Source organism: Drosophila arizonae, chromosome 3, assembly GCF_054131065.1.
Source record: "Drosophila arizonae isolate 15081-1271.41 chromosome 3, UAZ_ARI_1.0, whole genome shotgun sequence".
In the NCBI taxonomy this organism is placed as follows: domain Eukaryota; kingdom Metazoa; phylum Arthropoda; class Insecta; order Diptera; family Drosophilidae; genus Drosophila; species Drosophila arizonae.
The window spans coordinates 17,841,806-17,867,704 of record NC_142923.1 but is presented as its reverse complement, the minus strand read 5'-3'; the positions used below and the strand labels follow the sequence as shown (position 1 = coordinate 17,867,704).

General features: G+C 34.8%; 2 protein-coding genes across 12 annotated transcripts in view; one reads left to right on the top strand and one right to left on the bottom strand.

Annotated features, from left to right (window-relative positions):
• The window catches only part of stai (stathmin), a 96,539-nt gene that overhangs the window by 14,196 nt on the left and 56,444 nt on the right, over positions 1 to 25,899 (bottom strand). For 2 of the 6 annotated variants that reach the window (XM_089464438.1, XM_089464439.1), the window contains exon 2: positions 22,885 to 22,968. The exons of 2 other annotated variants lie outside the window; for them this stretch is intronic. In XM_089464438.1, the coding sequence (XP_089320564.1) occupies positions 22,885 to 22,968 (84 nt within the window). Of the gene's footprint in view, positions 1 to 26; positions 164 to 22,884; positions 22,972 to 25,899 lie in introns of those variants that run through there. 2 more of the 6 variants (XM_089464436.1, XM_018001774.2) reach the window with 2 other exon arrangements.
• Positions 15,274 to 18,809, top strand: LOC108609971 (uncharacterized). 6 transcript variants are annotated; one of them, XM_089464408.1, is made up of 14 exons: positions 15,274 to 15,431; positions 15,486 to 15,770; positions 15,828 to 15,948; positions 16,030 to 16,119; positions 16,174 to 16,309; positions 16,369 to 16,456; positions 16,585 to 16,896; positions 17,060 to 17,242; positions 17,310 to 17,448; positions 17,495 to 17,636; positions 17,704 to 17,776; positions 17,834 to 18,130; positions 18,199 to 18,378; positions 18,438 to 18,808. In XM_089464408.1, exons 1-14 carry the CDS (start codon positions 15,396 to 15,398, stop codon positions 18,738 to 18,740), a joined length of 2,385 nt encoding a protein of 794 aa, XP_089320534.1. In that variant the 5' UTR covers positions 15,274 to 15,395; the 3' UTR covers positions 18,741 to 18,808. The 6 variants fall into 6 exon arrangements, with proteins under 6 accessions (XP_089320534.1, XP_089320533.1, XP_089320532.1 ...); XM_089464407.1 differs by having other exon boundaries at positions 16,030 to 16,309; positions 18,438 to 18,809; XM_089464406.1 differs by having other exon boundaries at positions 15,828 to 16,119; positions 18,438 to 18,807.

The window sequence follows — 25,899 nt, the reverse complement described above, 5'->3', positions numbered from 1 at the left end:
CAGAGATTTTGATTCGCTTTACTCACAATTCGCATTGACGGCAACCATGTTGATTAGGGCTATTCCCGCTAGCTAAACTTTTAACTTTACTATATTACTACAGAAATTTCTTACACAATTTCAAATTCGAATTTCGATTTTTATTTTCTTTTTTTCGCGACGCTGTTGACGCTTAGAAATTCGCTAACGAACTGAGCTAGCTGAATGCCTGGCTGGCCGCAACAAGAGCAACTCTGATGTGGCCCAAAGGCAAGCGACAATAAAAAAAATAAAAAAACGGAAAAAAAATTGTAGAACGGCAACAAATGTTAGCCAGGACTCACATATACAGTTATGGACTGTCTATGCATGTGTAGCTTTTAATTCGTGTCGTGTCGCACAGTGTTTTTCAGTTGCCAAAAGGCAGTCGCTGCAGCAGCTGTTGTTGCTGTTGCTGATGTTGTTGTTAGAAAAAGTCGCCGGCGACATTCGTCTGGGCAGTCTAATTGCTTGGGCGGCGAATGGAGCACGCTCAACTAAACAGCTGATATGAGTCAGTCATTTTATTGAGTGAAAACTGTAGCAGTGGAATGTACGTATACGAATGTATGTGAAATCCAATGCTAAAACAAGACAAACAACGTTGCTCAAACAATAATTTCTATAAAATAAAAAATTATACAGAAAAAATCTAAATAACTCTGAATTCAATAAACAACTTTTCCCTAAAGTTATTTAGAGGAATATATTTTATATAGTTCATATATTCCACTCACTTAAATTTAACTGATTTTCATTTAACTGATGCATATCATTATAATTAATTATTGATAAATATTCATGTGTTAGAGTCTATAATGCCAATGCTAAGAAGGTATGTATGTCGAATTCTCTGAAATAAAGCATTATTGAGAAGCTATAATCCATATATCACTCAAAGTAATCATCATCTCTATTATAAAAGGAAGCAATTCATATAGAAGTTGATCGAAAGAGTGTATCGATTAGTCATATTACAGTATTCTGCGAAGCCGCTTGCTTTATCTATACAATTTGTACCTATCCAAGCAAGCTACTTAAAGATTATGGTTATCTCAGATTATTAAGATTATTAAGTATCCCATATTTATACTAACAAATAATATTTTAAATAGAATAATATTTTCTATTGAAATCATATCAATAAATCATATCGATAAATCGACAATTCGATCAGAGGAATTTATATGGAAGACAATTCATACATCGATCTCTTTGATAAGGCCTTAGCAGTGGTTGATCATATTTAACTGATAGTTTACTTAAAATTATTTTTTCAACTTGAAGAGGGGAGAGTGAAAACGAATCAGATGGAAGACATTAAACCAAACATGAGTTTAGAATGAATCAGTTGAGATTGATATTTGCACTCCTGCTCTTGTACGTGTCGTTCCGTTCTTCTACTGTTCCATTTCTCGTATTGTTTAGCTCAGTGCACCTGCATCAACATGGCATTACATCGATTTACTCGCTCGACAAACCCAACTAAAGCCGCCCCAAAACTGAAGAACAAACTAGAAAGAAGAAGGACGTATAAGCTGTGCATTCCATTTTCAAATGCCACGCCCCGACGTGCCACAAATAGCAACTCGCCCCCACACATAGCCGAAGCCAACGCGTATGCTCCATGTTGTCTCTACTATAAGCCCTGAGGCCCGAGTACGTGCCTTGTAGTTGTTCTGTATGCCCAGCAGCCACTTTTGGCATTGATTGCCCGCAGCGAAAGAGTCGGCGTTCTACTGCAAGACAACATCACACATACGACACGTTGGCCGAGCGGGGGAAGAGCGACGAAGGCGAGAGGCAGAGCTGTGTTGAGCCTGTCGCTGGCCAAAAAAATGTTGGTAAACAGCTGGCCAAATGGAGGAGGCACAAGGATGAAGAAGAAGACCAAAGTAGAGGCAGGCATTGCATACGACAAGGCGACAAAAAGGCAGCAGCAACAGCAACAACAGCAGCGACAACAGCAGTTGCTGCTGTTTGTTGTTGCTTTAATGGATTTTACTGCTGTTGAGCGGTTTTATGAGTCTGAGACGTTGCACGTTGATGAATCATTGAGTGCTTTTTCCGAGTTGTGCGTTTTTTTCTTTCTGCTCTAGCAGACGAATTTCAGGACTTACCTGCAAAGAGAAACAGAGATAGAGAAAAACAATTAGTTAAAAAATCTTGATAAAAATGCAGCAGACAAAAGAAATGGTTAAAAAATATATTGAAACGCTATAAATCATATGGAATCAAGGAGATGCAGATGCTGGCAATCTTAAGTGGTAACTGAAATGGGCAAGGGCTTCATGGTAAGAAGGGAGAATGGCATTGTCTAACTAAGAGATACCCAGTAGTCTGTGCAGAGGTTAGTCATTCCTCACTTCTTATGCATAAAAACAATTAAAAGTAAGCAATAAAATTTCTAGCTCTAAATAGTTCAATACTAAACCTAAGTCGAAATCTTTTAGGGACAACCCACTGCTCTAATTAAACACTAAAACTTTTAGTAATTAAGCCCTTAAGCTCTCTAAATATTCCATTTCTAAACTACAGTCGCACTTCTTGAACACGAACTCTATAATACCCAACAGAAAATGGCTAGGAATTCGCCCATTTTTATTTCTTAACAGCAAAATGAAACTTTTGCGCTAAAAAAAAAAACTTTAGTAATCGCATTTGTGTGAAAATTTGGGCTTTGCAATCGGAATTCATTATATAGAAGTTGAACTGTAGTTGACGCAGATGTTTTGGGTAAACTTTATTGCCGCTGTTGGCCAACATTTTGCATAAGCAAGCCGCCTTCCGCCAGATAGCGAGGCACAACTTTTACGCAATGTAACACGCTTCGAAGAATGCAACGTCTATGATAAGAGAGCGAGCAGAGCGACAGCTTCCAAAAGATGACGACGAAACAGAAGAAAAATCAGACCCAGACGCAGACGAAGTGCAAGTTGAAGTAAAAGCAATAAGAAGAAGAGCGTAAAATCCAGCACTTATTGTTGGAAAAACTTGCTCAAGATGCTGTGTGAAGGAAGAGCGCCAGCACGAGATGGAGCACAGTTGCAAAAGTTCTTGTGGAATTCTGAACACATGGACAAGATTTAGCTGCAGGGCAGTTTCATGAGCTTTACTTTCTTAAAGACTAGAGTCTGTAAAAAACTTTTTTTTTGTAATTAAAAAAAAAAAGGTTTTGATTCTTAAGCTTAATGAATCATTGACATTTAAATGCTAAAAATCGCAACGCAACTCTGCTAAAAATGGGTAAATTAAACTTTATTGAGGAATGGGAACGTTGGAATTGGAACACAAATTTGTATTACTGCCCGTCACATTTTGAACGTTCGCATTTGAATGCAAAGAAATAAATAACATCCTCTGCAATATCCCACAATTTCTGTTTTCTACTACTTCATAAAGTAATAAAAAGGGTATATTGGCTTTTAAACTAAAATGTCTGCCCTTAGAGCTATATAGACTTTAAGTTTCGATGAAAAATAATCGATTATATAAGAGTCTTGAAAAGTTTAGGAAATCGTAATATATGTCCAATTTATAACTAATTATTATTAGTAAAAATTTTATGATATTTTGATTTATTTCAGTTAATTTTATTTATTTTTTAGGTCAAATTACTCTTATATTTTTATGTATTTTATTTAATGTGTATTTTTTAAATATATTTTTATTTATTTACTTTTTTCGATAACTTGTATAGAATTAAGTATTCTAATAAAGCCTATAATTGTATTTTTATTTATTTTTTTAGTCAAGTTAAAGGAGTAGAGTGATGAATGAGAATTGAGGTAAATAATGTAAAAAGTATAAAATATTTGAGTTGATATTCAGACCGTGAATCTGTATTATGCATTCGTGCGCCAGCAACATTCTTGCTTATTTTTTTTTTATTATTTTAATATTAAAACTGACAGTAGAACATAGTTTTTGTCTACTATATACATATATATATGTTTCTTTGCTGCGCCACTTGACTTCTCAGTTGTTTTTTCTTCTGTCTAGTTTCTGGGCGATTGCATAAGCAAATGTTGTCTGCACGTGCAGCTAATCGACTCCTTGGCCTGCCCGGCAACGGCCCCAGCTCCAGCCCTAGACTCAGCCCCAAAGTACATCGTAGCAAACTGTGCGCGACGTCGCCAAATGAAGCCTGGCGCCTTGGCCCAGACAGCAAGACGTACATACATACAAACATATATGTATATATATATACTTAACAGGTACATAGTGGCGGCACATTAGGTGGCCGACCAGGTATCGCATTGCAACAACTGCAAATGACGCAGTAACGTGACGTGTTTCCAACTTTTTTTCCGCTGTTTCCTTTCTTACGTTGTTAAAGGGTTGAAAAAGTCAGCGGACTCAACATGAATGGCCTCCAAGGGGTAGCTTGAAATGACAGGGTGTTTCAAGTTGTTTTTTCTCTTTTGCTACCCTACTGCAGTTTATCACCTTGGGAATGCGGCTAACTAAAGTCTAGATATATGGCGCTATATATAGTATATATAGTCCATGCATATATCAAAAACAGTTTTGTGCAGAGGCTACTGCACTATTGATTTTTTGTGGCTTTTTGTTGTTAACACTCGCCTGGGCCCTGGGCCATTTGGTTTGCATTAGCATAAGTCAATAAACTGTTTGCGCGGCTTATCAAGCGCCATTGTAACAGCAACAAAAGCGCCAGAGCAAAGCAAAGCAACAGCAGTGCGAAATTTGTTTAATCTAATGATGATTGCAATATAATTATGGGCTGCAGTTTACTGCTAGATTATGGCTGCGAGTTGCTATAAATGGCTTTGGGGCATGGCAGCGTTCGCCCATGCAAGCTAAATGAGGATTGAAGACTGCAAATGTTTGTACATTTAAGCATTTAAGCAAGGGTCTGATCCACTCTAATTTTTAAATAATTTTTAATTTTTTTTATGGCGAATGATTGAGCAACTGAAAAAGAGAACTAATAATAATTATGTGAAGTAATTCGAATTTTAGATAATGGTTTATAATGTATGGGTTTAAATTTATTCAATGGGAATTATTTGGAAATAGATCAATTTATTCAGGAATGAAGAAGAATTATTTTCTAATTTTTTTTCTTCTTATTTTTCCGCTCTTTTTTTTCTTTATTTTCAATATTGTTTTTCTCATTTGCTCTTTTTTTTCGATTATTTTCTTCCGATTTCTTATCATCTATTCTCTATTTTTCTCGATGTTTATCATTTCTATATTTTTTTCACTTAATATTTTTATTATGTATATTTTTTTTAGGATCAAGCTATATTCCTGAAAATATTCTGGTTCTAATTATAGCCTCTGGTAATCTGATTAAGAGAACGGAACAATTTGGAGACTCTAAACACGTATTAAATAAAGATGCAAACCAGAAAGCATCGTAGGGGCTCATTAACAAGGTGTTCTTCATCTATCCACAGCTGGTATTATATAATCAACAGGCAAAACGCATAGCCCTACTCTGCTATCTATTTTAGGCGACCTTTTACCTGTTAAAGCAACCTTTACTTAGCTATTTGCCCTCACATCTTATCAAGTCATACTCAATTAAACGCTGCCCCTCACCCAGGGCATTTTAATAGCAGCATTTGCTAGCCCACTCTCGCCCTCTCTACTCTCTCTCTCTCTCTCTCTCTCTCTCTCTGTCTCCCTCTTTACACTTTTTCTCCCACACCTAACGCTAAATTAGCAACAGTTCTTTATTTCCCTTGGTTTTTTCTCTTTCTCAATCTCAAACCGGCGTCATATTCAGCTGAAAAATTAGGTTTCTATTCTTGACGCGTCGGTTAAAAGTCCCCGTCAAACCTCGAGTGTTTGCCCCTCTCTCACTCACTCCTTCTCACTCTCTCTCTCTCTCTCCCTCTTGAGTTCTTGATGGGGCGAGCTAAGAACAGTTGCTTTTATGCCGTTTCCTTCATTAAGCGGCAGTAAGTATGCTTTAGTTTCTTTTTCTCCCCTTCTACATCCTTCGCTTTGTTTTGTTTGCTTTGCGTTGCCTTCGCTTGGGTCTCGCTGCCTTGCGCCATACGTGCGCAGTCAGCAGCTTATTTCGATGGCTGAAATTGGGCGCAGACACGCCCAGCATTTGTGCATTGCATTTCAATTAAAGTTAAGTCGAGTAGAAAGGTGAAGAAGTATATTAGGATTATAGATTTCCTGTAAATTGGAATTTTCCAAGAGATCTAATATTTTTTTAATATAATCTAAATATCACATTCCACTCAGCCTTCAAAAATATATATGAACTTATTTAAAGGTAGTTTAAAATAGAATCGCTTTTTTAATAGAATACAGGGTATTAATACTTGGCTATTTTAAAGAACTTTCCCAGTTCATAGTTACATAAATTTCAATTGTTAAGCTCCATTCTTAGGCTATTGCTCAATTCTAAACGTAATACCTCTCCAATTGCTTGCCCCATTTTACAGGGTATATTAATGCCTGATGAACTTGTCTGCTCCAAATTAAGATGGCAATCACAGGACCCTCAAATACGGGTCTACTCTGCACACTGTACAGGTTGTCTGACTTCTATACACAATGCCTCCTGTTCAGCGCCCCCCTCCCCGCCCGTCACACCCTCTTTTCCCCTGTTCCGCCCCTGTATGTTGTGGCTGCATGCGGGCTTTTTGTTAACTGTTGCAAATAATAATACACTTCCTTTCTATTTTTTAGCACTTGAAGCACTTTTCCATTGTTCCCTTTGGGTGGCTTGATTTGTCTGTTTATTTGTGTTCGCCGTTTGTTTTGTTGTTGTTTGTCTTGCGTTGCTTTTGTTCTTTTTGGGGCCTGTTTTTGCCAACTTTTTGGCTGCTGCCAATTGCATAGCTAATTAGCTGCTTTTAGCTTTATTTTCTCATTTTTACTTCACTTTTATACCTAAAACAACATTCTGGCTTTTTAATGAAATATCCAATGAACAATTTTTCATTTAGAATATAAGATTAGGCTTTAAATTTTGTGGCTGTGAGATGCTTAAAGAATCATTATTGAGATGTTTCAATGAATTCCTAATTTAAACATTTCTGATTGCGATCAACGACGGCTAAAAAATAAATTTATGATATTGAAGTCATTATATTATTATTATTTAACCATAAGTATATTAAATTATAGAGCACAAAAAGACATATTTTAAATTTATATTTGAATAAATAAGATTATTTATTAAATATACTTTTTTTTAATAAAGAATATATTTGTTTATACATAAATTTTTATTTTATTCACATTTGATAGTTTGTTGTCATTTGATTTATCTATGAAACAACATTAATTAATTAAATTTTATTTTTAAATATTTCTATGAATCAGTTTATTTAATCCTAATTGCCTTTTTAAAGCTTTTTGTTTTAATTTCTTTCGTTTCTAAAGGAAACTGTAGAACTGAAACAATAAATGCGAACTTCATAGAGATACAAGCTTTTACCGAACACACATCACTAAATATATCGTAATGCACGACTATCGATAAGAGAATCCATATGTTGCTGTTCTACGCTAAATGTTTCTACGCAAGCACTTCAATGCTGAGTTAATTAAGATAGTTGATAATGAATCTAATCTCATCTGAATCACTCATCTATACTACTTCTTTAAATAATTAAACAATTAAGCTCCAATCAATTGAATTGCTTCTGGCTAAAAGCAAACTGTTAACACGTTCATTTAATTATTGAGAAATTGTTCTGAAAAACTAAATGGCAGAGTCTATGTGGATAGAGAAATTGTAAGAGGAGTGTTCGTTGTTGTTGGAGTATTCTAATCCGGGTATCTTTTAGTTGGGCATTGTCATTCTTAACTGCAATGAATACAATATTTTGTGGTAACCATTGCATTTTATGCCACAGCACATATAAAAATAAATATGCATATACATATGTATGCATATACACTCTTTCATTTATCTAGATGAGAAAACATTGAAGGCGACAACAGAAGCTGCATTCAAGGACATGTTGTCATCATAATGCCACAGAGACGACCAACTACCAACTGGCAACTGGCAACTGGCAACTGGCAATTTGCAACAAGCAAAAGGCAACGACCAAATGCCAACAAAATTTCATTGTTCAGAGCAATTTGAAATGCGAATGCGTTTAACGGATGCGGATGAGGATGCATTAAAATGCCAGCCAGAGAAAGAGACACACAGAGAGAGAGAGAGAGAGAGCTGAAGATAAAGGGAGACAGTAGGAAGACTTTGTTCGGCTGTTCAACATTTGTCTGTGCTGTTGCCTGTTTATCGCAGCCGGGCAACAAATTTTAATGTTGCAACTTCTGGCGAGGTTTGCAACGTCATGACGTTGCCATAACAAACGCTAAAAGTGTCACTGACATTTCAACAACATTTCACTAGCCATGTGCGTGTTGTTGCTCCTGCTGCCGCTACTGTTGCTGTTGCTGCTACAGCAACAACATGGCCAAGATAATTTTAGACTAGTACGAAATGAGCTAGCAGCAGGAGCAGGAGGCGTCGGAGTGGAAGTGGTCGGATGTTACGTGTCTCTGGCAGTCGCTCGTTGCCCGTCTGATTAACTATCCGACCGGCTTAACATAGTCGGGCTTAAATTATGCCTGAGCAGGCCAACACACACACACACACACACACACCAAAGAGTGTAGCAGGAAGAGTGTAGACTTTATTTCATTTAGAGCTGGCCACTTCCTGCTGACAAGGATTAAATATCCTTGCGCGAATTTTAATTACGTTTTATCTTGAGGTTAGCTCTAAGATATAGCAAAATAAAGCATATATAAATTGTGCAGATGTCACAGCTTGCCTAGCAGCAAAGAACTTAAGGAACACAATGGAAAGTATTTTACTCTGTGTTTGCCTGACATTATTTGGATTACACAGACTGAACTGCATGTCAGTCTAAGGCCCGAAGGCTTCACAACTACAGAATCTCTATTTGAGTCAGAATAGCTCTACCAAGTCTGTCTTTTCTCTGTCTATCTCTATCTCTATATGTCTTACTACATATCTTTTTAGTTATCTCTTTCTATCACGATCTAGCTTTTTCTATCTCTATATCTGTATTTATATTTGTATCTCTTTGTCTCCTTCTTGTTGTGCCCATTTCTTTTCACTGAATGTCTTTCGTGCTCTTTGAAGTGAGAGAATGAGCTACTCTCTCAATTTTTCTCTGTCTCACACTCTCTCGCTTTCTCATAGCTTCTCTTTCTTTTTCTCTCTTACTGTCCCTCTCTCTCACTATCTCGCTCTAATTTTTTCTCACTTTCACTCTATCTCTTTTTTTTTTCTTTCTCTCTCACTCTCTGTCACACTATCATACTCTGTCCATTTAGATGTCTATATCTCTATATATCTCTTTCAATAGAATAGAAATAGAAATATCTAAATCTCCACCTCTTCTATCGCTATAGCATCTGCAGCTCTCTCTATCTATTCATACATATGTATATTTCTCATTCTGTCTCCCTCGCTAATTCAACACATTTTGTGCTGCGTAAAAACTTCCCAAACTTTTATGCATCAAACTAGAAACACTTGCAAAAGTCCCATAAAGCGGAGAGCGTGACTTATAAATAACAAATGACATTCCAGTTGAATTGTAATTACACTGAAATAAATACTATCTATCGATTTTTCTTTTCGCAAATTAAGTTTCAGCTACGAACGTTGGTAAATAATGTAAGGGGCTTTGTCTATATACAAAAATTATATATATATATATATATATATATATATATATATATATATATATATATATATATATATGTATATACCTATACCTATGTGATTTGTATTTGTTCTAGTTGCTGTTGCCGTTGCTGAACAACTGTGAAGTTTGGCTTGCCTTTGGCAATTGCCACCCCGTTTTCCATTTGCCGCCGTTCAGTTTTATGAGCGTTCAAATTGCTGCGTTTCCATAGCCATCAAGCCCCAACCCCTGCCCCGCCATGACCCGCCCCGCCCCCATTTGTCCACTTGTGTCCCCCTCATTTAGCCAATACCTCGATATGTCAGCCATTCGTGTTTCGTGTCCACTTCGAGCCAAGATTGTTTTATGGCCAAAGGCTGTTAGGTTTATTAGCCGCCAACATGCAGGTACCGTTGTAGCCCTCCCTTGAGAGAGAAGGGGCGCTGCTGGTACGTCTGTGTGTGGGCGTGTTGGATCGTGTGTAATTAAAACTATGCCCTCCCCCGCCCCACCACACGTCAATGTGTCGCCTCATCTGTGCGTGAACATTTGCGGCTGGCCATCGCTGTTAAGGTTAAGGTGAATGCCTCTCAAGTCTCAGTGTCGCCTAACGAGCTGCTGACAACAACTAATTAACCATATTGAGAAACCCGATTGAACTCTGCGGCCCACCTTCTGCTGTCCGAAATATTTGCTCTACGTGATTGATTAACTGAAGTGTGTGAGGGATTTCCATAGAAGCGAAAATATACACGAGTATATATGTTTTATATATATAGCCAATTTGGTACAGCAATGAGATGAAAGATATTTGTAGCAAAAAGATTTGTTGTATATTTTTATATCATATTGCTGAATTCGATCCAAAATTATTTGCGGCGTAAAGAAAATCTTTTATTTCAGGTGCTAGAGATACATTTGGAATATATGCTAGTTAGGGTATTAGTGAGAAGGAGATTATATATTTATTGATCATGTATTATAAGTACCAAGAACATATTTTGATATTCATATTTATCCAAGTTTATAAAATGCATCTTTAACTATATATTATGTGGACAACTTAATATTCACTTATAAATTCTCTCAGTAAAGATTCCAAGCAACGGCTTCAAAGCTCAGATAGTCTGCTTTAAGGGCAATATAGTGCTCCAAATCTAATAAATCTCTCTTTAGGCTGTCAGGCACAGAGCTCAGAGTACCGAGAAACCCATCGAACACAGGCGAATGCATAAATATTTTATACAATTATATCAAAGTAATGCGAAGGGACAAAAGCAAAGGTAGGCATAAATAAAAAGACATGGAAATGTATATTGGACAGGCAGAGTGAGATATGAGTGTGGAAGGAGAGCACTAGAAACACACACACAAACACCCACACCCACACAGGCTTCACTTTAGCAAATGTGTGAAAATTATGCGTTCAATGAAAATATTTTGGCTTTAAACCCCCTTTGAGTGCCGGCAAGCCACATCCTGTGCCAGCTGCTGCTCCTGCTGCTGCTGCTATAAGCCTTTCAAAATCCTGGCCGTATGCAAAAACATGCGCTTGCCCAGGGCTGAGACTCCTGTTTGACCACAATGCAATTTTGTGGCTTACACAGATACAAAAAATCCCCAACACTCGCTCTGCTTGCTGCTCCCATTTCTAACCAAGCCAATCAAAGCCCCTTTTGGCATTTTTGGTAGCTCACTTGAATGCGCAATCAGCACCAGGCTAACAGCAGCAGCAGTTGCAGCAGCAGCACAGCAGCAGGATATGCTCTCCATATTATGCATGGTAATAATAAAATTGTCAGCTTCACATTGTGCATGCTCGATCCGCTTCTCTCTCCCTCACTCCTATAGCCATCTGCACTCTATGCCATTCTATGCTAATCCTACCGTAACCATAAATAAAATGCTGCACCAAGTGTGGAGATAAAAGTTGACCGCATTGCTCCCAAAAAAAAAAAAAAAAAAAAAAAAAATTAAAATTCGAAGTCCCCATCCATATTCCGCTTCCCTCACATAATAATTATGTGCGTTTAGAAATTAAGATTAGGATTTTTGAAAACGTTGCTGTTACTTAATTTTTCGCTCTATATATGTCTGATATATTGCTGGTATTTTAATTAATTTAATGTAAGGAATACATTCCTTTATTAAGCGAATTTATGAAATGTAAAATAAATAATTTAATAACAGTTTTGGACTGTCTAAAAGAATCACGAATATTAACCACTAGGGTATACGAAATTATTTGTTAAAAAATACGCACAAGTAATATCTAATGGAATTCTTTTTGAAGTGTTCACTCATGAATAAATAATGAAAATAATATATTGTATAAGAGATATACTCGTATGGTAAATACTTCACGAAACGAGAAGTGATATGCAGATGGCTAACGGATTTAAATATGAAAAATAAGAAAAATAAATAAATATATATATACATATATATATATATATATATATATATATATATATATATATATATATATATATATATATATATATATATATATATATATATATATTTTTTTTTTTTTTTTTTTTTTTTTTTTTTTTGAGGTTAACTGGAAAACTCAAAATGCAGTTGCTGTTTCCATTCCTACGGCTTTTGGTTTTTGTGCGTGCTTTTTGCCCAGCAATTGAATTTTTGTTTGTTATTTTTGCTATCTGTTTCAACAGCTTTCAAACAGCTCCCCCCTGCTTCCTCCCTCGCTAGAGTTTTCATCTGTTTAATGAACTTTGATTCTTGTTTTTTGCTAGTTGGATTGAGTGCATAATTTAATTGAATACTTTAAATATTTTGAAACATATTATAATAGTGTTTGACTCTCTCGTTTATCGGTTCCACGCATCAGTGCATATTTCACAATCACTGTTTGCATAATTTACTCCTATTGTTTGCACTGAAAACAATTTTAAAGACTTGTTCAATATAAACAAAAAACATGAAACATGAAATTAATTAAATTTATGCATTCTCAATTGAAAGGAAAACGGCGAAATATTGAGTTATACACAAACATACAGAATATTATACATATATACATATAGATAATATATGTTTATAGCTCTTCGGCTTTTGACTTTAATATAACTTTAAGATAACTTGGTAAAATACCAAATTTTTGATATCAGCATGTATGTGTATGTATATACCATATGTATTTCCCTTTTTTTTCTGACTCAAACAATTCGATTAGACGATTAGTCTGCCCAAATTGCAATCGAATTAGACGCAAATCAAGTTAGGCCCAAAGCAGATAAACATAGTTTTGCCCCCAACATTAAATGTTAGCAACAATTTGGCTTGAATCGTAGCAAACAACAATCTAGACAACTCGATTATGGATGAGCTTTTCCCTATGGCCCAGTCTGTTGCATATGTGATTACGTAGCTGTTTTTGCCATTTGCATAAATAATACGAATTATTAATACAATTCCATCTAGTGTTGGCAAATTTTCACATAATAACTAAACGAAATACAATTGAATATCCACATAAATATATACATACATATATAGATGTTCGTATTTGTATGCCATTTGCTTTGGTCAGAGAAACATATTTGCTATGCAAATGATGACAGCCAACGGCAGTTAACGGTCAGGGTGCTTGGGCTGGACTCCGATGGCTGTATGAGGTTTACCTGCCTGAAACTATGTGGTCTTGTTTGGCTAGCAAACATGGCATAACTCTTCGCCCCGTTGGCTGTGCAACGTGTGAACATGGCAAGCATTTTAGCCAAAAACTAGCCACAGCTATCAGTTTCACTCTCCCCTCTCTGTCTCTCTCACTCTCTCTTTGTCTTTAAGTGTATATGTATTTCCTTTTCTGTCTCTGCTCTTGAGTCTTTCTGCTTGCAAGTAAAATTCGAGCTGCATGCATAATTAATGCGTTGCGTATTGCAGCAAAATCCTAAACTCAAGAAAAACAACTAGAATTGTGCTTAAATTGACAAAACAAAGGATTGTAGCAGAAAAATATAAACAAAATAAATATTTAAATATATTAATATGCAAATACATATAAAAATCAATAAAACTTCAACTAAGCTAAGACACAATTGTCGTATATTTTAGAAAATTCTTCCCACACTTTCGACAGCCCTGACGATATACAAAATTAAATGGCAAATCTTATTGAATACTATATATATTACATACATACATATATATCGGCAAGACTAGTGTAATAAGCACATCAACCCTCTCTTATTGAAAACCTATTAATGCAACGCATCAAACTATTTATTCTCTTTTCAACTATTCCAACTGTTCCTGTTCCATTGGCCCAAGCAATTGCAATTGCCTTGGCACTTCAACATAAATTTCCTTTACACTTTGTGCTCATATTTCATCTTAAGCCACATAGGGAATCATTGCTCAGCTTCTTTATTGGACATCAGTACAATTTGTAGACCCTCATGAATTGTTGGCCCGGCACTCTTGGCGCTGGCACTGCGTACGGCTGCATCAAAGATTAATGCCTTTTGGGCTCTAGCTGTAGTCATGCTTCTATAGACTGCACTTGCCACGCCCTCTTTTGCACTTTGTGCGATAAACTCCCTGTGGTGATTTGTCATCGTAAACAATAATTCACAATATCCGCTTATACTTCGCTGATAGCCTTTGTGCCCTCTCTCTCTCTCGCTCTCATTCTCCTTTTCTCTGTCTCTTTCTGACATTCGTAGAAAAAACTTTTAATGGTGAAAGCTTTTAAAGTGTCGGCCATTTTGTTTGTGATTGCTCAAACACTTTTGGGTTCGCCCAACTTTACACCGTTAATTGACTTGCTTCCGTTATGTAATTAAAATTTTAATTTGAGTTCTTCGTCGGTCGGCTCGACTAGCAAAATACCCTATGATAGGTAAAAAATATTTATTTAGTTATTTATTTTTTTTTTTTTTATAGTAATTTTTACTAATATTTATAATTTATTACATATAATATGTTATAAATATTATTTTTTGCTCAATAAAAAATTATATTAGAAAAATTAATAATTTACTTTTTATTATAAATATTTTATTTTAATATTTATAGCAACATAATAATATATAAAAATAAAAACAATTCGAATAAAAAATGAACTAATATATTTTGGCTGCATTATATTTTTTATATTTGTATTAATTTTAAAAACATATTAATTTTCTCAGAACTTTAAAGTTGTATATCCATTGAGCATGGGTAATCAGAATATACATATATATATGTACATATATTCTTGACGAGCCGAGTCGTCTGTCTGTCTAACTGTCCACATGAACTGGCGTGATCTCATCAGTATTTATTAGAGCTGTGGTCTACGTGATCGAACGTTATGAACAATGGTCCCACTGTGTATCGGTAGAAAAGGTTTCTGCCCAACAAAGACTACATCCGATCTGAATATTTTTCAATATTTACAAAGTGTATACGTTTGAGTAGCATAGATATTCATTGCTATATACTTTTCGTCGTAAATTCATAAGTTTCTAATTCCAACTCAAACTTCACTGTTCTTATTAGTTTGCACTGCTATTCATTTGTGCAATAGATTGATAAGATTGTGCTACCTGGGTATAATTCTAGGAAATCGGCAATACCTTCAGTGCTCAGCAGTCTGTCAAATCGAAAAGTTGACTCTTTGCTTCTCTTGTATAATTTCTATATGCTGTTGATTCTCTGATTACTCACGCAAAAGAAAATCAGATAGCCGAAATGCCAAACATATTTCAAGATAGCTCATTCGAAGAGGTACGTTTCAGTTGATCATAAAGCACAGTTCGGATTGAGCAAGAAATCTTACAGGTTGTAAACTACGGAGCCTTTGGAACGGCCGTTAGATTCAAATGGAATGTGAAGCCTTTAAATTCGGTCGCACTTGTACATAACGCATTTGATATTAATATAAGTGATACAGAATTGCTGCTTAGTCTCAATCATACGAATGTTGTCCAATATGCTAAAATTGGCCATGATCACCTACTACTGGAATATGCGGACTGTGGATCACTGCAGCAACTGCTGCATGGCGACGAGCAAAGGGAATATTCATTACGTAATGCCCTCGATTGGATGCATCAGGCAGCAAAGGTATTTCAACAGTTGCATTTGCCCATCTAACGCATTTCTCAATTCACATATTCTTAGGGTTTTAGGTACCTGCATCTATGGATTCATCCCACATCGACAAATTATAATTTGACGCCTAATTTTTTTATGTTAACGAATAACTATCGCCACTTAAAGATCCTTGTACTACCCAGTAAATGTAAGAAAAATTCACCGTTGGCAACTAACCGTAGATATCAAAGAATAGATTATACAGGCAGCACTGATATATGCAATATAGGTATCACCCTTTGGGAATTATTAACGCGTAAAAAGCCCTTTTACCACACTGATTACACAACGGATGAAATATTTGAGGCGGTGTTGAAAGGTATTTTAATTGATAATAGCATATATCATATTACTGTTATCATTGTTTACTTAGGAGAACGCCCGAAAATAAACAATATAAAAATATCAATCACCGACGACTTAAAGACATTGATTCAACACTGTTGGGACTCAAATCCATATAAGAGACCCTTTATTCAAGAGGTCATACATACGCTGAATTACATCCTGTGAGCGGAATATAAGCAATTAAAAGAAATGATCGTTAAAATCAACTATTTGATTGCAGCACACAAGAGGATTATACAGGCCTTGATCAACTATTAAAGGCTAATATCGGAGCAATTGTAGACTTTGAGGATATCAAGATCTGCAAGGTAATACTTAACATCTACATTGACATTTACTTTCTGATGCGATTGTATTGTTTTAAGATTTAATATCCTAAAGTCTCTATACAACATTTTTTTTATTCAGTTTAATCTGCATTACTTTTAATTCACAGAAAATCAGAGAAGATACCTTTGGTGTTTCCTACAAAGCTATGTGGTTTGGTAAGGAGAAAACTGTCAGAAAATTCAAGGACATCACCGATCAATGGCTTCAAAATCAATCATTTGTACAGGAAATAAGAAGGAATATTGAGCTAAATAATAAATACTTAGTACATATTTATGGCGTCTCAATAGGTAGCGAGTCAGTATATTTAATATCAGATTACTCAGATTGTGGAACTTTGCTCGATTATTTGCATGGTGAAGATCAGAGGAAATATTCGGTAACTCGTGCGATTAATTGGATTACAGATGCTGCCGAGGTATATTAATATAAATATAACATCTGATATCAAAGTTTGTATTGCTATCGAAATCATTTATCGATATATCATTTATATCGGAAAAGTATTTCAAAACGGAACAGTGATAAAGCAATATAAATATATATTTAATATTTCTCCTCTCTTCAATATTCTGTTATAGGGTGCTTACTTTCTCAACATAATAAGGCAATCAAATTATGTATTCATGAATTATATTTTATCGCCTCAAAATATGATTTTGTTTAAAAATTTCACACGGTTGAAAATCAGTGATTACTGTTGTCCTCTCGACGCTGAAATTATGTTGAAGTCCACTTCGGAAGTAGCCTATATAGCACCAGAGGTTGGTATATATTACAATCAGCTCCTAAATATATAAAATATATACATTTGCATGTACAAATCATTAGGTGCTTCGAACAAAAACATTTACATACCAGAGTGATGCATATAGCCTTGGAATTATCTTGTGGGAGGTTCTCGCACGGAAAAGGCCCTATTACACTTTCATGGATGTTCTTCCACAAAGCTTATTGAAAATGATTCAAGGTATGCAATTTTAGACCGCTTAGAAACTATTGTAATATTTAAACAGTTACAGGCATGCGTCCGGCTTTAAGTGATATAAGAAAATTGGAACTGGAGTCCATAGAAGAATTTATTGAACTTTGTTGGCATCAGGATGAACTGAAACGTCCAGATCCGTGTATTTGGTTTGTACATCTTGATAGACACTGGTGAGATCAGCGCTTGATTTACTCTTGATTTCAATTTTCAAATTATATAATAATATTATTTATATAGCACAGATACCAACCGTAACAAGATTATTGGATCTTACGAGCAGATCAATTATGAGGATATTGAATTTATTGAGGTGACAATTTGTCTGCTGCCTCATAAGTTTCTTGATGATTCTTTTCTGATTCTATAGGCTATTGGAAGTGGCAGTTTTGGCATAGTCTACAAAGCGAAATGGCTTCAGAATGATGTCGCTGTCAAAATATACAAAAATAGGAAAGATATAAATTTCCGACATGAGGCCAAACAGCTATCCCGAACTAACCATGAGAGTATTATTAAACTATATGGTATATGCGATCACAATGGCTCCGTATATTTAGTCATATCTTACGCAGAGTGCGGATCTCTCTATAACTATTTGCACGGAGACGAGCACAATGAGTATACCATGGCAAGGGCCTTAGACTGGATGAGTCAGTTTACTCAGGTTCAATCTTATTCAACATATGACAACATATCTACTCGGTTTTATGGTGCGCTTACTTCCATTTATAGGGTATTAATCACATACATTCCATGAAGCCAAGACCGCTGATTCATCGTGACTTAAAGAGTCAGAATCTACTACTAACCACAAATTATCAGAAATTGAAAATTGGAGATTTCGGCACTGTGACGGATCTGAGATCTCTGATGACGTGTGAGCGTGGCACTGCCGCTTATATAGCCCCAGAGGTTGTGCTAATCCCAATGTTCCATATAAATCGATTAATGAGACCTTAATACAAACACAGGTTCTCTTTGGAAACAAGTATACGGAGAAGTGCGACATTTATAGCTTTGGGACAGTTCTCTGGGAGGTGATGGCGCGCAGGAAGCCATTTCATCACATGGAGAATCCAAACGCATGTGCAATGATAAATCAAGCATCGAAGGGTGAACGGCCACCCTTAGATGATTTGATACCGCGTTGCGTGGAGCTACGGACTCTGATTGAAAATTGTTGGCATCAGGATCCAGAGAAGCGGCCCTCAGTGAAACAAATTAAACTTAATAATATTCCATGTGCTAATATTTCAATCAGAGCACTACGATAAATATTATTTACAGGCATAACATATCACTTGAATAAATCAAATTTGATAAAATAAACTTACAGTACGATTTCTTTAGAGTTATTTCTGCTCAATTCGCACAAAATGCAAACAGAAGTGCATAACGAAAGAGAGAGAGAGAGAGAGAGAGAAGGAGTGTGAGAGCGACAAGGAGAAGCCAGAGATTTTTCCCTTACACTTTGCAGTTGCATAGCATCAGTAAAAGGCTTTTTAATTAAAGCAAATAAACAGTGTTAATTAAAAATGCGCATACGCATAATTGAATTGTAACTGAATCAGCACTCATTCTGCCTCACACATACACACATATGCATATATGTTTCAATAAATGTCAAATATATATTGATATTTGCATCGCGTTGCGTGTTTCGATTGGCATTCATTATTAATATTTAATTGCAATTCGAGTACTGTTTATTGAAGTGTTTTTGCCATTTTACATGTTTATTGCATTTGTATTCGTCTGCCTCCACAGTGTCCGCTCTCACTTGAATACTTGCTCAGAAATATATTTCAATTAATTTGGCTGCTAATTTTATTACGATTATTAGTATTATTTTTTTCGTGTATCTAATTATGAGAGCAAAGCGCCAACTTAATTGAGATTTAATTAGTTTGCATTTTATTGTAAATATTTAATAATACTTGCTCGCTCATAAACATGGCCAAATTAATTGAAATCTACTCCAATTAATTGTTATGCGAGTCGAAAAAGAAAAAAAAATATATGGCATGGCCTAGGCTTAGTCGCTGCTGTTGTGTTAATTAGCAGTTGGCATTATGTATTTAATATTTAATGCAATCATATATAATATCCAATGAATTTTATGCGCTTAACTCCGAGCTCTTAATGCGAAAATTAAGATATTTATGCCGCCTGGCTGACTGAATGGCTGGCTGGCTGGCTGGTGTGCCTGGCTTTCCGTGGCATATTTCCAGGGGATTACCGCACGAAAATCCCCTGGCTTTTATTTTAATATAAACAAATTGGCTTTTCTTTGGGTTTACACAGTTATAACGTGTAAATATCTTAAGGAATATTTAAGTGAAAGAAAACTGCTTTTGGTTTTTCATTGAAGAGACAATTAAAACTTACTTTTATATTTCAGTAGACAAAGATATTCGGTGAGAAGTAGGTGTTTTGTACATTCCCAGCGTTCAATGTAGGCAGCTCTGCTAAAAAGTCAGAGTATATCCTAGTCGAGCATTTCTTGCCTCACATTACTTTCGCTAAGGGAAATCTTATCTACACAATATTCACTTCTTAGTTAATTCAAGTCTTTCTCTGCCAACACTCAATGCTCTCATCAACTTTTCTATAGCATTTCCTTATTTTCCACAAATTTTGCCCCTAATGCAAATTCAAGTACCGAGTGCAAATTCGCACAGCTAATGCACTAATTCTTCAGCTTCTCAAGGAAAACTAAGTTAAGTTAAATCAGTTTTGCCTTTCACACAAAACCCTTGACCGGGCCCCAGCCACTGTCAGCTCCAACTCAAGTTTTTCGCAAAAGCTTTTCGCACTTAAATGACTTTCTTTTCGCTGTGCTAAAAATGCTTGGCAAAGCTGAAATGCTATTAGCTGAGATTACTCGAGAGAGCGAGAGAGAGAGAGAGCAAAAGAGAGAGAGAGAGAGACAGTCAAAGTAGCGTGACGGCATATAGCAAAATTAATGAACTCAATGTGTCCAAAAAAGCAAGTTGAGATAAACTGAGAGACATAGGCAAGGAGAAAGGCAGAGAGAGAGAGAGAGAGAGAGAGAGAGAATATTAGATAAATGTAGAAAAGCTGACACAAAGCGCGAAAATTGGCAGATGGCCATAATGAAAATGAATGCGAAAATCTGACACTTTCACAAAAAGTTCATAAACTCGCTTAGAAATTAGTATCAAATAGGTCGGCTGTCAAGATGAAATCGGAGATTGATTGTGCAATTCATTAAAAATATATATATTATTACGAAATATATCAAATATCGAATAACACGCCCTTTTTATCTGTTTGCTATTCAGTTCATCGTCTAGCCAGTAAATTGGAGAAATATAAATATGTATTTATCAACAGTCCACAAATACCACAAAAACACATATATTTTAACTGAAGTCTTAATTACACCTGACCGCAGCAACAGGAATAAAAAAAGCAAATTGTAGCAAAAGCTCGACTATGGAATACCTTTACTGTAAAAAAGATTCTAAAAATTATTTTCTGTTAAAAAAAAAAGTACGTTTAAATATACAGGCAAGCAAGAAATATGTTTCTTTATTAATTTTACCATATATATTTTTTATTTTTATTTTTTAAGGTTGATACGAAATATTTTTTATTTTAAAAATACGCATTGTAGACTAATTTAAGTTTAATTTCATTTCATTTATTGAATTAATTCTGAAAACAATTTTTTGTTATTATAAATTTGGATCTTATTTATTTTTGTTTAATTTGTAAAATTTCAATGTAAAATTTTATATATATATTTATTAATGTTTATATTTAAAAAAATATTATTTAAAAAATTAAATATTAATTAATTTATTCATATATTACAAAATTGTATTTGAATTTGTTTTAAGTATGAAAACATATATATATGTAAATAAAATGTGCAAATCTAAATTGATATTTATTTAGCCTCTGCAGAGTATCTATAAAAAGCATGACACTTTGTCCAACACTTGCTCACAGGTAGCTGGCTACCTGTAAATTTCATGGGCCGCAGATAAAGCTTATTAAAACACGACCACGAAAATCTGCGCAAAGTATTTAAAATGTTGAAGCAGCCATAACAAATTATATTAATACGCAACCATGTTGTTTAGTGTGTACACACGTATACGCCCCGTGTGGCCCTCCCAGGGGACAAGTTTGTCAGCCAGGTGGGGCTGGTCTGGGTTGGGTTTGGGTTTGGGTTGTCCAACAAAATCTACTTCATTTAGCTTGGCGCCGGCCAGACGATTTTGACATTTTATTACCAAACAAAAGGCAACAAAAAGCCAAAGCCAAAGCCAAAGCCAGGCAGCACTTCGGCTGGAACAGGTGGAGCTGAGGAGGCTTTGAGCCATGACTCACTGGGCTAACAGCGTCTATTCAAACTGGCTTACTCGCTGTTTTGCAGACAACTTTGTCAGCGAGCATTGGGGGTAGAATTTGATGACCGTGTTGCCAGCATGTTGTTTTTTCCGCTGCCTTTGTCTTTAATAGAGTTTATTTATAATATTATATTAGAATACAAGTCTAGTTTTGTTGTTGTTGTTGCTTTTATAGCTGTCTATCAAACGAAAACTTTACATATTGCACATCAATCTAGTACCAGTTTGTAACTGTCTGTATCCTATATACTTGATCTATTCTAGTAAAAGTTGGCACATTATGCAATTAGGGGTTGGAACAGCCCATAAAGTGTGCGTGGGCGATAAAAGTAGGCTATAACAAGTGTACTTAGGTGCAAGATATGGTGCCCCATAGCAAATTGACAAAGGTCAAATTTATTTTTACTTTATGTAATAATTAAGCTGACGCAAATGTGAAGTGTTCATATTAATGTATATAAGTAAATATTTTGTTATTTTCTTAAATGTATTATAATTCAACATTATTTATGTAATTTTACTATTTTTCATTTTATTAAACTCATTCATTTTTTAAATTCAAATGAATTAAAATGAATTTAATTTAATTGTTTAATATATATTTAAAGATTGTATCTATTAAATAATAATAAATATTAAAATAAACAAAATTGATAATTTTTTTTTTAAATTAATTTCCTCGATTTACATTAAAAAATAATTAAATAAATAAAAAAATATAATTTTGGTGTCCTTTTTTTTTAACATAAAATTTTAATAATTATTTGTTTTCATATTTTTATATTTTTTATGTTAATAATTTTTCCAATTTTTTTTTTATTTTTATTTTTATTTTTGTCACATTAAAAATGATTTTATATATTTTTAAATTATTCATCTCTATTATTTTTGTTATTATATTTTTTATTTAAAATTTTTTTAAGTTTTTATATGTATCCTTACTAAATATTGTATACTGCATGTTTTTTCTTTTATTTTCTTTCTATTTTTTGTTTTTTGTTTTTGTTTTTATAAATATTCGTCATTTTGTACTTACTTATAAATTTGACTTTCTTGTTGAGTCGCGGCTGCTTTGAGCGTATTTTATTATTTTTCTTCATAGGCGCCGATCTTCTCGAAACTACTTTAAATGTTTTTCGCCAGTGTTGGTTAGCAATGCAAAATAGAGTTGTAAAAGAGAGTTGTTGTTGCAACAGGTTAGCAAAAGAGAGCTCAGCAGACTCGATGTGAACAAAAACCTTTTCTTTTTTTTTTTTTTTTTGGTAACAATTCGATGCAGCAACAATTTCAGCTTTAGAGTATACACAATGTCTGTGTGAATTATCAGAAATGTTTTTATTAGTTTGAAGCACACAAAAGATAAATGTAAAATGTTAAATAAGCGACTGAAGCCATGGAAAGTTCTACACAAATATTTGCTTTTGGGCAAATGTAATAAAAGCCAGTTTTATGCAAATTTCAATTAATTTATTTTAGCCAAAGTCAACAAACAAAACTTTAAATTGAATAATTTTATGTATGAGGTCGACCATACGATATACCCTCTATAGGGTTGAAAGACAAACGTATTTTGTTTAATAAAAATATATAATAAATTATAAATTAATAATTTTGAGTAAATTAAAAGGTTAGAATTAAAATCTATAATAAATCAGAATGTTATTTCATAAATAAAAAATTTTCAAATAATTCTAATTTTATTTTTAGCTAAATATTTTTATAAAAGATTATTTATTTATGAAATTTTAGCTAATTTTCATTTTATTTATATTTTTAATTAACTAAGTCTGTCTCTAATAATTTTTGTATTCTGTATTCTCTCTCTCTCTCTCTCTCATCGCTTTGCCTATAAATTTTTCTTAAAATAAGCACAAGTTAAAATAAGCACAGTTTAAATTAAAACTTTCAACTATTAAAAGCTGCTTAAATGAAACCATTAGCATAAATTCTTAAACAATTTTCAGCAGTTTGCAAAAACTAATAGACAGCTGCTTTAATTAAGTTTCTTCTTTAACTTTTCGTTTCATGTTATTTCATCGGAGTCAACATTTTCGTTTACTTTGCTCCCTTTTCAAGGCTAAGCCACGCCCAGCTGCGTACTAATTATAAAATTATGCTTAATCTAGCATAAAAATGTTTTCGGGGGGCTCTTTTTAAGGTCACAGGCAATATTTCACTTGGCCGCCTCGAAGTATGCTATAATCAACGTAATTTCGTTTATCAAACGACCTCGACCGATGCCGGTGCCAGTGCCGCTGCCAGTACCAAAGAACCGTTTCTCCCTTCCTCCGCTCGGCATCTTAATGAGCGGCATAGAGGCATAGACCACAGTTTTTAAGCATCTCCCCCCGAGCAGTTGACACTTGTGAAAACTTTGGACAGGCTTCGATGCGTCGTGCTGTGGTCAGCACAGTTATTGGGATGACAAGTTTTAGAAGCTCGCCCAAGTCATCCACCCGCCCAGCCATCATAAACATTAATGTTAATTTCTAATTAACGTTTAAGATGTTGCGCCAAAGTTTACACTTCAATATACAACTGTCATTAGCTGTCAAGGATAATGAAAACAGCCAACTGCAGGCAGTGCGAGTAAACAGCAAATTTCATGGTTGACCAATGTCTTGGTTAGATGTGCATGGATTCTAAGGATTTCAAATGGCTTAGCAGTTTTCACAGATAACAAGATATATTAAATTGGCTTGGGTGTAGCTAATTAATGAAAGGGGCTGAGCATCTAACAACTCTTTAGAATACCTAAAACTGAGCTTGAATAGCACTTGGACTGGGATTTGCTGAGCATGAATAAAAACATACATTTAATATACATACATAAATATTTATAAAAAATAAATAAATAAAATAATAAATAAAATAAAAATAATATATAAATAATATATGATAATGTATATATAATATTTCAAATAAAATGATAACATAACTCAATGGTAAATATACATATATATTTCTGTTTCTCATTTCTTCCTCAAGTATTTATTATCTCATTGAAGCAGCTTATTGTCTTACGACTCAATAGCATAAAATGTTATTGAGCATAAAAATCCAATAAGAGAAGTAATTTTATGCAATACACACAGTCTTCACTTTGTCCAGGGTATTCCCGTGTTAGTCATTTACCCCCAGCCCAGTAACAACATTTAACTTGCCCTTAAAACTTGTACTTGCTATAAGCGTAATTACCACAAAATGACGCACAACTTTTTGTTCTCTTCCTCATTTTTCCTTTTTTTTATACCCTGAACCCATTGAAAATGGGAAATCAGGGTATAATGGTTTTGTTAAAAGTATGTAACAGGCAGAAGGAGGCGTGGCAGACCCCACAAAGTATATATATTCTTGATCAGGGTGACGAGCTGAGTTGATTTGGCCCTGTCCGTCTGTCTGTCCGTCCGTCCGTCCGTCCGTCCGTCCGTCCGTCCGTCCGTCCGTATGTATGAACGCGTCGATTTCAGAAGATATAAGAGCTAGAGACTTCAAATTTTTTTTTAAATGTCCGTAATTACAGCGCGCATATCAAGTTTATCATTAAAAATCGCTAACTCATCCCGATCTTTTTTTATCGATAAAAAACCTTATCGAAAACCAGTTATAAAATTATATCTTCTACACCCTTATTGCTAGAGTCTCCAAATTTTTAATGTATGCTTATATGCAATTTATACAATTTCGGTTTTTGTTAGAGAGTAACCCCACCCTTAAATTCACCCCGTCACCTTCACTTTTGTAAAAAGCGTATTTCAAATACTAGAGACTTGGGCTTTGGAATATAGACACATATTCACCATATGATTACGCTCTGAAAGTTTCATTAAGATCGTATGTCTACAAAAGAAATTATTTAACAAATAAATTCTCATAATATTGCCCACACTGCAGCGCAGCCCAAGCGCAGTCGCTGCTTACTGCGCAGTTAGCAGAGCGCAGGCTTATGCGTGCGTGTGGATGCATGTGTATGTATGTGTGCATAAAAGAAGTGCAGAATGATTAGAATATCAGCTTGGAGGGTTCAGGGTATCTCCTAGTCGAGCAGTCT